Source organism: Garra rufa, chromosome 6 (assembly GCF_049309525.1).
Source record: "Garra rufa chromosome 6, GarRuf1.0, whole genome shotgun sequence".
In the NCBI taxonomy this organism is placed as follows: Eukaryota; Metazoa; Chordata; class Actinopteri; order Cypriniformes; family Cyprinidae; genus Garra; species Garra rufa.
The window spans coordinates 17,364,729-17,379,579 of record NC_133366.1 but is presented as its reverse complement, the minus strand read 5'-3'; the positions used below and the strand labels follow the sequence as shown (position 1 = coordinate 17,379,579).

General features: G+C 38.1%; 1 protein-coding gene across 1 annotated transcript in view; it reads left to right on the top strand.

The window, feature by feature from the left end:
• The window catches only part of suclg1 (succinate-CoA ligase GDP/ADP-forming subunit alph), a 29,500-nt gene extending 20,855 nt beyond the window's left edge, over positions 1-8,645 (top strand). Inside the window, exons 8-9 of the mRNA XM_073843062.1 lie at positions 759-947; positions 8,287-8,645. Coding sequence (XP_073699163.1) covers positions 759-947; positions 8,287-8,313 — 216 coding nt within the window. The 3' untranslated portion in view covers positions 8,314-8,645. The remainder of the gene's footprint in view (positions 1-758; positions 948-8,286) is intronic.
• Positions 8,646-14,851: the final 6,206 nt, after the last annotated feature.

Here is a 14,851-nt window from a genome sequence, read left to right as displayed (position 1 = left end):
CTTCCAAGCGAAGGTGTCTCAAATGTCCCCCACAACATCCAAAATGTTAGGCTACCATTTTATTCCACGCGCCCATCTGTTGGCAGCTGCAGTTGCGATTTATGACAACCCACATCCCACTCTGGAATTAGGATGTCATTCATGAGGACCGAATATGGTGGAAATGAGGAAAAAACAGACCTGAGCATGATGGTCCATGAGCAATGACAGTTAATTGGCGTGGACATGACAAATTGCCTACCATGAAAGTGAGATTGTATTAAATGACATACTCGAGCCACTGTCTGCCCATCTGCTTACTCCCACACAAGCTATTACATGCCTTGATTTTCCTCCCTTTTAATGCCAATTTTGAGCACAGTATGCGTTGTCTAAAAGCCTCTGCACTCTGCACACCTCTTATTTACTAGTCTGTGAGCTGTAGTTTGAGGAAATAAAAATAGAGACTCATCTTCTGTAATTGTCTCAAAACATTTTTCTTGCTGTTGTTTTATATGGAGAGCCATAATGCAGTGGTCAAACAAAAACAGATATTTTTCACTAAAGATATTAACTTTCTAAACTCATACATATACATTGTGTACAGAAGTTCGAGGTTTGCAAGATTTTTGGTAAGAAGTGTCTCAGGGGAACGCATAAGTTTTGTGACATGACACATTGTCAGTGTATCCTTGCTGTATATAAGTGATAATTTCATTCAAAACAAAAGAGTGTGTTTGCATTTCAAAGTCCTTTAACTTGTGTCATTGTCTTTTCAGGGGGCCAATGCTAAGCCAGTGGTGTCATTTATTGCTGGCTTGACAGCCCCTCCTGGAAGGAGAATGGGGCATGCGGGAGCCATCATTGCCGGAGGCAAGGGGGGTGCCAAAGAGAAGATCTCCGCCCTGCAGTCAGCTGGAGTCGTCGTCAGCATGTCTCCAGCTCAGCTGGGCAGCACCATGTACAAGGTAAGACCGTTTTTTCTCAGTGTGAGCTGTAACTCAGAGGCAGAGTCACCACAGAGCCGTCACCTCGTGTTTTACCTCACTAAATGCTCTGCAAACTCGAACATGCTGAGAGCAAGCCATTAAAGAAATTCGTTTTAGTAAAAAGAAAAAATAAAGATTTGTTTTTTTATTTTTCTTCTTTTAAAGTCTCACATTGATGTCAGTTTTGCTGACAACTCTTTAAAGTAGATTTATCGGTTTGTTCGGCTCTAGCCGAAATGGCTTAGGGAAATTCTGCAATCTGTGGGCCAAACGGTGACTAATACAAAGGGCCCCCTTAGACAGTCACTGCAGTTTTTACCGTAAGATATTCAATAGAAAGCTACACCGCGAGAGAGGAAATGAACAAAGCTCCATTTATATTGGTGAGTTAGCAGCTCTGCCTCTGTATCTCAATTTATCACAGCCAGGAGTTTTAACAAGATGTATAAAAAGTGAAAGCGTGTATTACACTCATTCATCATTTTAGCCTTTCATTATCAGCGCTAGCAAACGCTCCTTCCTCTGCATCAATACCATTTTCTCTCCTCTTCCACCACACCCCTGGATTCTAATTTGTAATCATTGGAAGTAATGATGAAAAACACTCTGGCTGGTTGTTAATTTTGCAGCCCATTGTGTTCATACATCTGTGTTTATCTCATTGGCCGATTTAATGATGGCACATACACACACCTCAAAGTTGATTGTGTGTTTCCCCGCTTTTCCCCCCATGTTAACACTCACACATACAGAGGCAACTCACTCATGGTGTACCTGCCCCAATGTCAACCTGAATATTAACCCTTGGTCTCCCATTATTTGTGTTTATGCCTGGATTATATAGCCAATAATAATTATTAGGGCTGGGCGATATTGCCTAAAAATAAAATCCCCGATTTTTTCACAAAAAAAATTCGATTTACGATTTAAATCGATTTTTTTCCCCCTACTACTTTTAGCATGTAAAGAAACAGCTTTTTCACAATATATATGGGCACCATATATTTTTGCAATATACATTGCATCTATATCAGTGATCGCTTTCCACCAGGCCCCATTCTTATCATACCAGACACAGTAAATGTTTGTAACACAAATAAATATGAGATGGGAGGAAAACATATATTTCCATGCTTTTCTCTTGCACTTATATCATATACAAAAATATACAATTTTGAACACAGAAATATTAAATGATTTAAATAACTGCAGCGATCTGCCAGCAGGTGGTGGTAAGACACTGATTTAATTACTGAATCATATAATTCATTTGATTACTTTGAACGGATGGTTCATTCAAGGAATAAAGCAAGTGACTCTTTATGAATGGGGAATTGAATCATTTCACTAGATTCGTTTAAAAACGCACATTCCATCATAAACGAAACACCGCTGTGTTTGAGTGGAGATGCGCGGCGGCTCAGCTGTGACTTGTTTCAGACCACTTTTGACGACGAAATAGAGCAAAATCTGGCAATAGTGTTATAGTTAGACGATGTAAGTCACTTAATAATAACTTCTTGTTTATTTAACTGTTGTAATAAATCAATATCTCGTTTACAAACTCCCTTAAAAATGATTAAAAGTTGTCACTCATCTTAGTTCGCAATCTCACAAAGCTCTATTATAACAAACAAAGCTACTGCCCATTCAGTCTCTTATTTACACTCTCTACACTTGAGATACATTAGTCAAGGTGCAAAACACATGGAAACCTTTGAAGCTCCACTCAGCGCAAATAAAAATATGCTGGTCGGGTCGCACATGGTGCTCCTAAATATTTTTTCATAGTCGTACGCAGTAGTTTTTTTTTTTTGCCCTTGAACTGCTGGTCGCACCGGTGCGACCTAAGATTCTTTTTAGTCGCACCATTGGTAAGTGAAATTGTATGTAATTTAATGTAGCAGGCTAACTTGCTAGCAAGCAGCTAATCATGTCCCCTTAGTGACTCGCTTTATTTTACCAGAATGCGCTATTTGTTTTCCGTTCTGAATACAGCGGTTAATTAGGCGCGCCATCATGTGGTCGGACAATATTGCCTCTTAATTATTCTGCCATTGGTGAAATTACAATGTATCTAATATTTTTATTAAAAAATCGCGATACCTCGATTTTATAAAAAATTAAATTGTCTTAAAACGTAAATTCGAATTAATCGAAAAAATCGAAAGAATCGCCCAGCCCTAATAATTATATTCAGATCTCCCTTTTTTTGTATTCGCATAAGTATAAGTTGTATACATTTTCTGACAGTAAAAACAGTAAAATCTAATTTAAAATAATTATTTTTGAAATTTAAGTAAGCATTAAGGGATAGTTTACCCAAAAATAAAAATTTGATGTTTATTTGCTTACCCCCAGGGCATCCAAGATGTAGGTGACTTTGTTTCTTCAGTAAAACACAAACAAAGATTAACTCAAACCGTTGCAGTCTGTCAGTCATATAATGGCAGTCAATGGTTACCAAATCTTTAAGAGTAAAAAAAACATACACAGGCAAAACCAAATTAAACCCTGCAGCTTGTCACGCTACATTGAGGTCTTAAGACACAAAACAATCGGTCTGTGTAAAAAAAAAGAGTAAAAAAATAGTATTTTTATCATTTACCTTCGATCCACCACATTCTACTGTCCTGAGCGCGTTCACCCAGCTGGCGTGTGACACATCAACGTAATCTGCCATAGTAGATGTACACGCGGAATTGATCTTTCGCATGTTTACCTCACTCATTGTTTACATAGTGCATATTGGCCTCTCAAAATGGTAATTACTTGTGCTTATCCTGATTCTGCCAACTGATTAAAAACTAAAAGTTTATGTTTCCTTGTGTGAACTCATCTGGGAGCGTTGACTTTTCACCGACTACATTGCCTGAGCACGTTGATGCGTCACGCGCTGGCTGTTGTGAACGCGCTCCATGCAGCTGAACATTGCGGTGGATCAGAGGTAAAAAATTATATAAATGCTGTTCAGTTTCTTGCACAGACTGACCGTTGTGCGTCTTAAGACCTCAATGTATCATCAAGAGCCACAGGGTTTAATTTGGTTTTGCCTGTGTATGTTTTTTTTACTCTTAAATATTTGGTAACCATTGACTGCCATTATATGACTGACAGGCCGCAACGGTTTGAGGTAAAAATCTTTGTGTTCTACTGAAGAAACTACGGTGGCCGAGAGAGCTCAACGCGCTGCAACTTAAGAAAACACATGCAAACAGAAAAAAAACGACAACAAATTAAAAAAAACATCCTCATCAGTTTGACAACACAGGTGCTGCACATCCTCGCAATGCAAACACAAATACGGAAACGCACTGCAAACTCACGAATGCGCTGCAAACACAAAGTGCTGCAAATAGCACAGAGCACAACGGAAATGTTTCGGGGGACCTCAAAACGTGACAAACCCATCTGGGACCTGATTATTTGTTCAGTGGCTGTTGGTCAGTGTTTGTTTTCTTAAGTTGCAGCGCGTTGAGCTCTCTCGGCCATCTTGGTTGCCCTGGGGGTAAGCAGGTAAACATCAAATTTTCATTTTTGGGTGAACTATTCCTTTAAATAGGAATTGCACTACCACTCAAAAATTGAAAGTCAGTAATTTTGAAAGATATTAATACCTTTATTCAGCAAGGAAACATTACAAAAGATTTTCATTTCAATTAAATGCTGTTTTGAACTTGGGGAAAAAATCCTGAAATCCTAAAAATCACAGTTTCCACAAAAACATTAAGCAGTACAATGTTTTCAACCTTTTTAATAATCAGAAATATTTCTCGAGCAGCAAATCAGCATGTTAGAATGATTTCTGACTCTAAAGGCTGGAATAATGATGTTGAAATTTCAGCTTTGCTGTCACAGGAATAAATAACATTTTAAAAAGTATTACAATTTAAAACAGTTATGTAATAATATTTAACTGTATTGTTGTTTTACTATATATTTGATCAAAAACATGAAAAAAAAACACTCAGATCCCACAGTTTTTAGCTTTAGTATGGTAGTGTATTTTTAAAATGGCAGTGCAGAGTAATTTACAGCAATATTTTTATTGTAAAGGAAGTAAAATGTCACACTGGGACCTTTATGATTTTTTGAGTGATGATACAAACAAACCTTTGTGTCAGTGTTTTAAATCTTCTTTTAAACAGACAGTTTAAACTATTTTAGGTATCCGTCTTAATGCTTCACAGTTTTAGAAACATTAATGACCAAAAAACGCGCATGTAAATCAATATTCTCAGTGATGCTTAATTTATGTCATGAAATCTTTGCAAATTGTCAGTATTCAAGAAAACACCCAGCCTAATCACTCTCAAAGTCTCGTTCTTTCCCCCTCTCTTTTTCCTAATGATGTAATCACAGCAAATACTTAATTTCTTGTGTTACTCAAGGCCATTTTGTGCAATCCATAATTTTTCAGTCTGCTGCAGACAAGGCACTTCTTGACCATTAGATGGCAGTAGAGCTTCAAGTATTTTTACAGACAAACTGTGCATCTTCTATTTGAAGACGTGACATTTGCATAAGGGAATTCTCTCAGAAATGCACCATTCCGTCACCCTTAGTTGAGGAAAATGCATTTTCAAAAGCACAATGCATCACCCTGTAGCTGTAAGCCTTTGTAAATTAACTATGTAAATAGCTATTCCTGACTGGAACGATCTACATTTGTCTTTGTATCGTACAGTGCATTTCTCACAGCTTGTGTTTACCCACAGCTTCTGTAAATGTTTTGCTTTTTACCATTAACCTTTATATGGCCTCAAATCCTGAGATTCGCAGAGCTATCTTCTGTTTAATGCAAAGGGCGTTCCAGCTGTTGAAACTTTCCAACTTTCACATTTGAAAAATCGAAATATATGAAATATATAGATTCCTATTAGACTGTTAGGGACACTGAAGCTGAAACAAAACATTTTTGAGCAGTCTAGCCATTGAAAATTGAAAATATGGCAGACACAAAAAAACTTCAGATACTCGGCAATGAAAGATTTTGTGCAACAGGCAAGGTCAAAACAGAGTGGCATTTTCTTCTAAAATACGAAAAATATCAAAACATCTGCGACAAATACAGTACAAACCACATTTCTGAAGAATGGTTTCCAGACTTGATGAAAAATAAATTTTCTGCAAAAAGGAAAAACAGCCCTGTTAGCAGTGTATCAGTGTATCAGTGTATCATAACCTGAGGGGTAGTGGATAGCACAAAATGTCTATAAGGAACACCAAAACATTTTTACTTTTTGCATCACATTTTTTATTTCAAGGTATAATTCAACCCATAAATGAAAATGTATGTTATATTACATATAAATGATATGAATCATATGAATATCATACAATAAGTAAATATCAACTTTTTGTCCCGTTGTGTCTCTGAACCTCATTCTCTTTTATTTTATGGAAAAGCAAAACATTCTACAAACTCTTTTCATGTTTCTTTGAAGAAATAAAGTTAAACGGATTTGGAACAGCATGAGGCCAACTTAAAGACTGCATTTTTATTTTTAGAGTGAATTAAAATAATAACCTTTTTTATGTAAGGCTTTTAGAAGAAGCTTCTCAAAGTGATTAAAATATAGCGAAAACAAACAATTTCAACAAAAAAGCAGCATATGAAACAAAAAAAGCTTTTAGATCAGATTTAAAGTTTCACTTGACTGCTGCACAAATCTGTTCTCTTCTTGTTCTTATATTGTATGTTTCATTCCATGTCTTTATACTTAAAGGAATAGTTCACCCAAAAAATAAAAATTCTGTCCACTTCCAGAACAAAAATTGACAGATAATTTACTCACCTACTTGTCGTCCAAGATGTTCCTGTGTTTCTTTCTTCAGGTGATTAGAAATTGTTTCTTGAGGAAAACATTTAAAGAATTATCTCCATATAATGGATTTCAGTGGTGACCCAAATTTTGAACTTCCAAAATGCAGTTTAAATGCAGCTTCAAATGGCTCTAAACGATCCCAGCTGATGAAGAAGGGTCTTATCTAGCAAAATGATTGGTCATTTTCAAAACAAATTGACAATTTATATACTTTTTAATCTCAAACGCTTATCTCATCTAAGTCTTCGTGAACTGTTATTTATTTTTATTTTTTTCCGGTCAATACAGTCAGAGTATGTTGAAAAACTCCCACCTCGTTTTCTTCTTCAACATCAAAATCGTCCTACATCGCCCTTTTTTGTAAAGGGCGTTTGATCTACTTTGCATGTTCATACCAACCCAAAACACTGGTTGAAAACACAAATGATTTTGAAGTTGGGGAAGAAAATGAGATGGAAGTTTTTTCTCATACCCTAACTGTATTGACCGGGGGAAAAAAACAAAAAAACAGTTCATGCAGGCTTAGATGAGTGTCAGTTTGTTTTGAAAATGACCAATCGTTTTGCTAGATAAGACCCTTCTTCCTCGGCTGGGATCATTTAGAGCCATTGAAGCTGCATTTAAACTGCATTTTGGAAGTTCAAACTTCAACTTTAAACTGGGAGCACCACTGACATCCATTATATGGAGATAGTTCCTGAATTTCTTTCCTCAAGAAACATAATTTCTTATCCACTGAAGAAAGAAAGTCACAAACATCTTGTATGGCAAGGGGCTGAGTAAATTATCTGTACATTTTTGTTCTGGAAGTGAACTTCTCCTGTAATTACCTCTTGTCATTCCAAACCTGTAAGACCTTCGTTCATCTTTGAAACACAAATTAAGATATTTTTGATGAAATTCAAGAGCTTTCTGACCCTGCATAAACAGCAATGTAACTGCACGTTCAAGGCCCAGAAAGGTAAAACAGTTGTCTTAAAAATAGTCCATGTGGCATCAGTGATTCAACATTTATTTTATGAAGCTACAAGGATTTTTTCACGCGTACACATTTCTTTGCGCACAAAAAGTATTTTCACAGCTTCATAAAATTAAGGTTGAACCACTGATATCTCATGGACTGTTTTGTTGATTTCCTTACCTCGTTGTCCTTGAGTTACGATGTTGTCTATGCAGGGTCAGAAAGCGCTCAGATTTTATCAAAAATATTTTAATTTGTTTTCTGATATGAATAAAACGAAGGTCTTACAGGTTTGGAACGTCATGAGGGTGAATAACCAATGACAGAATTTTCATTTTTGTGTGAACTAATCCTTTAATTATTCTTTGTTTTGTATTTCAGCACTTTCAGCACAGTAAACTTTGTTGACTCAGACAAAACTAACTGCATAACAGACCCCTGCTACGGTCGCACTGAAAGCAGACCCTGCTCCCAGCTCCTGCCGATCATGTTTGTTTGACCTCTGTTTACTCTTCCCTGTTCTCTGCAGGAGTTTGAGAAGAGGAAGATGTTGTAACTTGTTAGAGGGAGTCTGAGAAACAAACTGCCCTCCCTGCCTTAGGACCTTCATCCCTGCTGGAGCCCACCACCTTCCTCCAGGCTCAACAGTGCGCACACGTTGTGTTTTCAAATGATTCTATGAGTACATATTCCACATTTGCACGAGACGAAATAAAAAAACAACATTTCAAAGTCTAACACAGCCTTCGTCTTAGATCTGAACCGCACAGGAACATACAGCATCCACTTTCTAATCCTGCCACACTCGGAGCAAATCAGCCGTGTTGTTGCTTAATGTCATAATGTTTTCTCTCCCTCTGAAACAGAAAATATATCTCTTGTGCTCTACCTTGCAGTTGTTGATTTCTTTTCACATATGCTTCATTCATTGACAGCAGCTCAATGCGGGTTTCAGACGATCGTGCGCTTTGAAAGAAGCATGTTATCCTTTTGGCAGTCTTGATGAATGTATCTCCTCTCGGTGAGATCTAACATGTGATTCTGAAACTAAATCGCTGTACGGCACAATGACGTTCACCCTTTGCATTAGAACTCATTTGTGCAAGTGAAAGCCTTTGACATTGCTTTGCTTTGCAGTTCATACTGGCTCAGCGTGACCTTCTAGCTCCTCCAGTCTTTGAGTGCATTAAATGTCATTTTTCTTTGCCATTAAAAGCATAGACATTTTCTCCTGTATTTTTCAGCATCTACTTCATGTGGCAGGTGCAATTACAGATGTGAAGATGGCCAGGACAGGTTTAGAAAGCTGTACCGAAGATGTCATCATCAGGTAATGCTGGCCTGTTGTCATAACGTATCACTCGGAAGATTTGCGTACGACAACTTTTATTTTGGCGTGGCAAAATTGGAGCGCTAAATGGCGCAATCTAGTTTGCATCGAAAAGAGCAGAACTACATGTCACCTGTCCCAGGCTTTTAGCAAGGATTTTCATTTGCAGACACAGGTTTATTAATTCTGACATGCCTCACTGGAAGGTAAAATGTGTGTGGGAGGACTTTCTCCTTTCGCCCTGTAATTGCATCTCTCCTGCCTAATGACATGCATTCACATTTTATTCCGATAAAGAATGAAAATGCAAATTTGTTCTCTTGCCAGGTGCATTTCAGAAGTGCTCAGAGTTGATGAATATTCTTAGTTGGAATCACATATTTATCAGCCTCAATTATGCGAGGTTGCACAGGTTGTCTGAATGGGAAAAATGTGTGAGTTTGCTCAGATTTCAATAACACCAATTTGTGTGGAACAAGTGGGAGGAGGTCAGCATGGAAATGTCACCGAATGTATGGTACGCTGACTGTATCGTTACAGCCCTCCAGCTGAACTGTAATGGGAAGAATAGGGGCGGGAAAAACACTGAGATGAGCTCTTGAACTGACACACATCGCGTCTCTGTATCTGCCTTTGTGGCGAACAGAAATTGGGACACGTACTTTGAGAAAATGATCACAGATTCGCTGACTGTGTGATATCTAATGCTACAGTGGCGCAAAATTTGTGGATGCGTACCAGCTTTTATTCTTAGATATAAGACTTGAGCTTATTAGTGCTCACCAGGGTAGATGGGTTGTACCAGTTGTTTGTGAACTCTTTCTTAAATTGGGACAGAAAGTTCACACTGTATGGCTTAGTAACTAGTTTAGTTTGCAACTAACTCTGTGTGGTTGCACTATTTGTTCTTAACGCTCATAAGTCATATGCTCGCCTTTAAATTAAGTGCAGTTGAGTAATATGACATTTATCTTTGTAGATCCCAATAAGCACCCTTCAAAACTGCGTAGTGTTGAAAAGCTATTTCAGTTTGAGTTTGTTTCATGCTGCTTTTGCCTCTTGGAACTCTCAGTTATAATAAAAGAAATGTCCTTTGAAATGTATACATAAATAATAATTTGTGTAAATAACAGTGGTTGCCAAAATTATTAGAACACTAGTATTTTCACCAGATAAAAAATGGTTTTAAGTCTGTTATTTCTCTTTTGCTGTATTGTGTCAGTAGGAAATATCAGTTACATTTCCAAACCTTCATTCTGCCATTAATTGTAATAATCCAGTGAGCTTTTTGCTTGCACGCAGAGTCTGTGTGCAAGCGGAAATCAGCCAGTGCTTTACATAGAGATCTGATCTCATCATCATCCAGTCTGTTTGAAATGACATGAAGGAACAGAACAAACTGTGACAGACTAAATCCAGAAGAGCTGTGGCAACATCTCCAAGATGCTTCAAGAGACTACCTGCGAACCTGTGTACCTAGGGCACATGCTTCTTTAAACACAAAGGATGGTCACACGATTTAATTTAGTTAATAGAAGTTAATTGATGAAGAAACTATTTATGATGTTATTTTTGACAGCATCCTCATTTTACAGCAAAGGTGCCTAAAATGTCATTCCAAACATATACCGTGGAGATCAAAATTTGAGAACAACCTATAATTTCCTAAATTTCAAGGTCCCTGCTTAGTTCTATTTGAAGTTATCCTAAGAGGAGTAGAAGGGCATGATAATTTTTTTTAGGCATAATTCATAAATTTATTGTATTCTAAAGCACAGTATAAAAAACCTAAATGAGATATTTGAAAAAGAACTCTGATCAAAATTTGAGAACACTTACAGATACCTCCAAGTTATTGGTGTTATTCTGGCACCTGGTGCTAATTTCCTTAAAGGGTTACTCCACCCCAAAAAAACTGTCATTAATCACGTACCCCCATGTCGTTCCAAACCTGTAAAAGCTTCGTTCATCTTTGGAACACAATTTAAGAAATTTAGATTAAAACCGGGAGGCCTGTGACTGTTGTATTGACTGCCAAGAAAATAACACTGTCAAGGCCCAGAAAAGTATGAAAGACATCTTCACTGAGATTGCAAGATGGCAGGCCACTCTAAGGTGACTAAAAACCTTGCGACAGGAGGTTTTCCAGATGAAAGCCAAAGAGATGACCCTTTCAGCAACTGCAAGAGAAGTTAAAGGGATAGTTCACCCAAAAATGAAAATTTGATGTTTATTTGCTTACCCCCAGGGCATCCAAGATGTAGGTGACTTTGTTTCTTCAGCAGAACACAAACACCAGAGCGCATACACGTGTAACGAGTCGGATGATGAGCTCGTGCTTAGGACAGATGGACGTGGCTGTGTATCAAAGGTAAAAAAATGATATAATACTGTTCAGTTTCTCGCAAAAAACGATCGTTTCGTGTCTTAGGACATCAATGTATCGTCACGAGCCGCAGGGTGTAATTTGGATTTGTCTGTGCATGTTTTGTTTTACTTCTAAAGGTTTGTTGCCCATCCACTGCCATTAAATGACTGACAGACTGCACCACTTTGAGCTAAAAATCTTTGTTTGTGTTCTGCTGAAGAAACAAAGTCACCTACATCTTGGATGCCCTGGGGGTAAGCAAATAAACACAAAATTTTCATTTTGGGGTGAACTATCCCTTTAATCATTTCAAATCTGTGATTTTTTTTTTTTTTTCTCAAATATTGCAGTTTTACAATTAGTGACACTAATTCATTCAAGTCCCCCAAAAGGGCTGGTTGTCCACGTAAGACAAGTGCACCAGAAAACCAGATAATACGAAGACTCTCAATAGGGAATCGGTTCAACACTGCAGCTGGAATTGCTTGCAATTTCAGTGCTGAACAGGGTAAGGATGTGTCTTGGCATATTTATGTGAAGTCGGACTGAAAGTGCACTCTGCAGTGACCCAGCCTCTCTTCAGCAGAAAGAATCAAATGCTAACCTCACATTTGCTGAGGAACATGTTGTATGGAGAGAGGAGAACTGGTCCCATATTTACTTGAGTTTATTTGGGTCTGATGGGAAACATTTTGTTTGGTGTCAAACTGGTGAAAGACTGAAGCTAAAGTGCGTAAAGAAGTCATTGAAAAGTGGAGAAGGATGTGTCATGTTTTGGAGGTTTGTTTTCTGCAGCAGGAGTTGGGCCCCTTATAAAGCTACATATGTTTATCAGAACCTCCTTCAGCAACATGCAGTTCCTTCCCTGAAAGCATCTCCCAATCAGCCTGCAATTTTCATGCAAGACAATACCCCTGTCACACTGCAAAATAAATAAAGAAGTTCTTTGAAGCTAAGAACATTAAAGAAAGGAAACCAGACCAGAGTCTAGATAAACCCAATTGAAAATCTCTGGAAAATCCTTGCCAACAAAAGTTATGGCTAAGAAACCCACTACAGTTACCAAACTACAGAAGATTTATAGATTGTTTTCTCATTTTGATCTCCACTGTATGTGTCTGAGTTAAAACTTTGACACAATTTATTCTGATATTTTCTGATATTTTATTTCCAGGGTTTATACATGACAACACTCAAATATTAGACCCCAGCCAGGCTTGTACAACTCAATTTGGGGAAAAAAGAAAAAAGTTATATTGATTGTAGTCTGGGAAGATGCTATATTTCTTCTTTTGACAAGAACAAAAACAAGGCTGTACTAAGGTCCCACATCATGTCTGAATTTCACAACCCAAGATTTTTTATTCATTTATGCCCACTGGAAATATTTTGGAAATACATTTTAAATGTTGCATCATGCAGCTGAATGATCGACATCAAGGTGAATGAAAGTACAATCCATTGTACAGGCTGTACTTCTTTCTCTCAGCCTTGTTTTCATTCAGGTGAAGTTAAATGTGACGTTTGCGTCCATAAAAGTCCAAAGCTTGAAAAAGTAGCATTTGTCATTTTTAAACCGCACCACTTTTGACAGCTGAATCACTACAGGCTTGCACTTTTTATTGATTAAACTTCCATTAGGTTGTTGGAGATACTAATAATGACATGAAATGTCTTAAACGGCATGCTTTCTCCTCAGGTGTATTACTTCATACAGCCCAGACAGAAAAATTTAACATCTCTGGCAGCTTGTCATAGTAGTGAAGCTCTAAATACACAGCATAGGAAGAAAAATGGAAGCTCCTTGCTACTTAACACAAGATACAGATGCAAATCCTTCATATTATCATAAAGATCCATTATCTCCATTGTCATGCATCATCATCACCACTTCCACAACCATTTCTCACAGTTTCTCCACACAGAAAACAAGGAAGGATTGGGCCTCATGGGAGCTTGGTATAAAATGTTTTATGGAAATGTATGAATAACTTTGAGAAAAAAGAGACACTGAAAGTGTCTGGTCAGATTTCATTTATTATTGTTCCAAGTATTTAAACGATAGATCACCCATTCATGAATGATGCAATTTACCCTTATTTTTCCTGTAAGAGTGGGACATTTAGTAAATTTTATGGGTCTGGCTTCCGGTCTCATTTACTTTTTTAGCTGTATGAAACGGCATGTTTTGCTACTTGATATTCCAAATTGGTGTGTCTTACCATATTACTTTAATGTATTTTTCTAATTATGAACACACTGGTTTGTAGTGCAAACAGTTTTACCATTTACTTCACATTGTTATTCTTCTCCTTATTTCCCTATAGTGGCTAATGAATGAATGAATGATGCATTTATATAGCGCTTTCATGTGTATTGCCGTACACCCAAAGCGCTTTACAATCATATGGGGGATCTCTCCTCAACCACCACCAGTGTGCAGCATCCACTTGGATGATGCGTCGGCAGCCACAGTACAACGGCGCCGGTGCGCTCACCACACACCAGCTACAGGTGGAGAGGAGAGAGTGATGGAGCCAATTCAATGAACTGGATTATTAGGAGGCCATGATTGACTAGGGCCAGTGGAGGGAATTTGGCCAGGACACCGGGGTTACACCCCTACTCTTTACGAGAAGTGCCATGGGATTTTTTGTGACCACAGAGAGTCAGGACCTCGGTTTAACGTCTCATCCGCAGGACGGTGCCTTTTTTACAGTATAGTGTCCCCATCACTATACTGGGGCATTAGGACCCACATAGACCACAGGGTGAGCACCCCCTGCTGGCCTCACTAACACCTCTTCCAACAGCAACCTAGTTTTCCCAGGAGGTCTCCCATCCAGGTACTGACCAGGCTCAGCCCTGCTTAGCTTTAGTGAGCAACCGGTCTTGGGCTGCAGGGTGATATGGCTGTGGCCATAATGAACTGGAAGTCTCGCTCATAGGCTTACTTCCACGAATAACATGGATATTCAAAGTCATTAAAATCTATGCACTCTTATTAATAAAGCCAGAGATTGTCTTACTATAGGAAGATGAGGGTCTGTATCCTAACTACACGAGACACAACCAGACATTTAAAAGTGAAAGAAAAAAAAACATGCACAGACAAATCCAAATTACACCCTGTGGCTCGTGAAGATACATTGATGTCCTAAGACACGCAACGATCGTTTTTGCGAGGAACTGAACAGTATTTATATCATTATTATTATTTTTTTTTTACCTTTGATATACAGCCATGTCCAACTGTCATGTGCACAAGCTCAGCGTCAGGCATGTTACATGTGCACTACACAAGCACTAGATTGTTAGATATATATATATATATACGTACGTACGTAGAGACCCCATTGGACCGCTCCAAGCACGTAGATGCGTACGCCATATTGC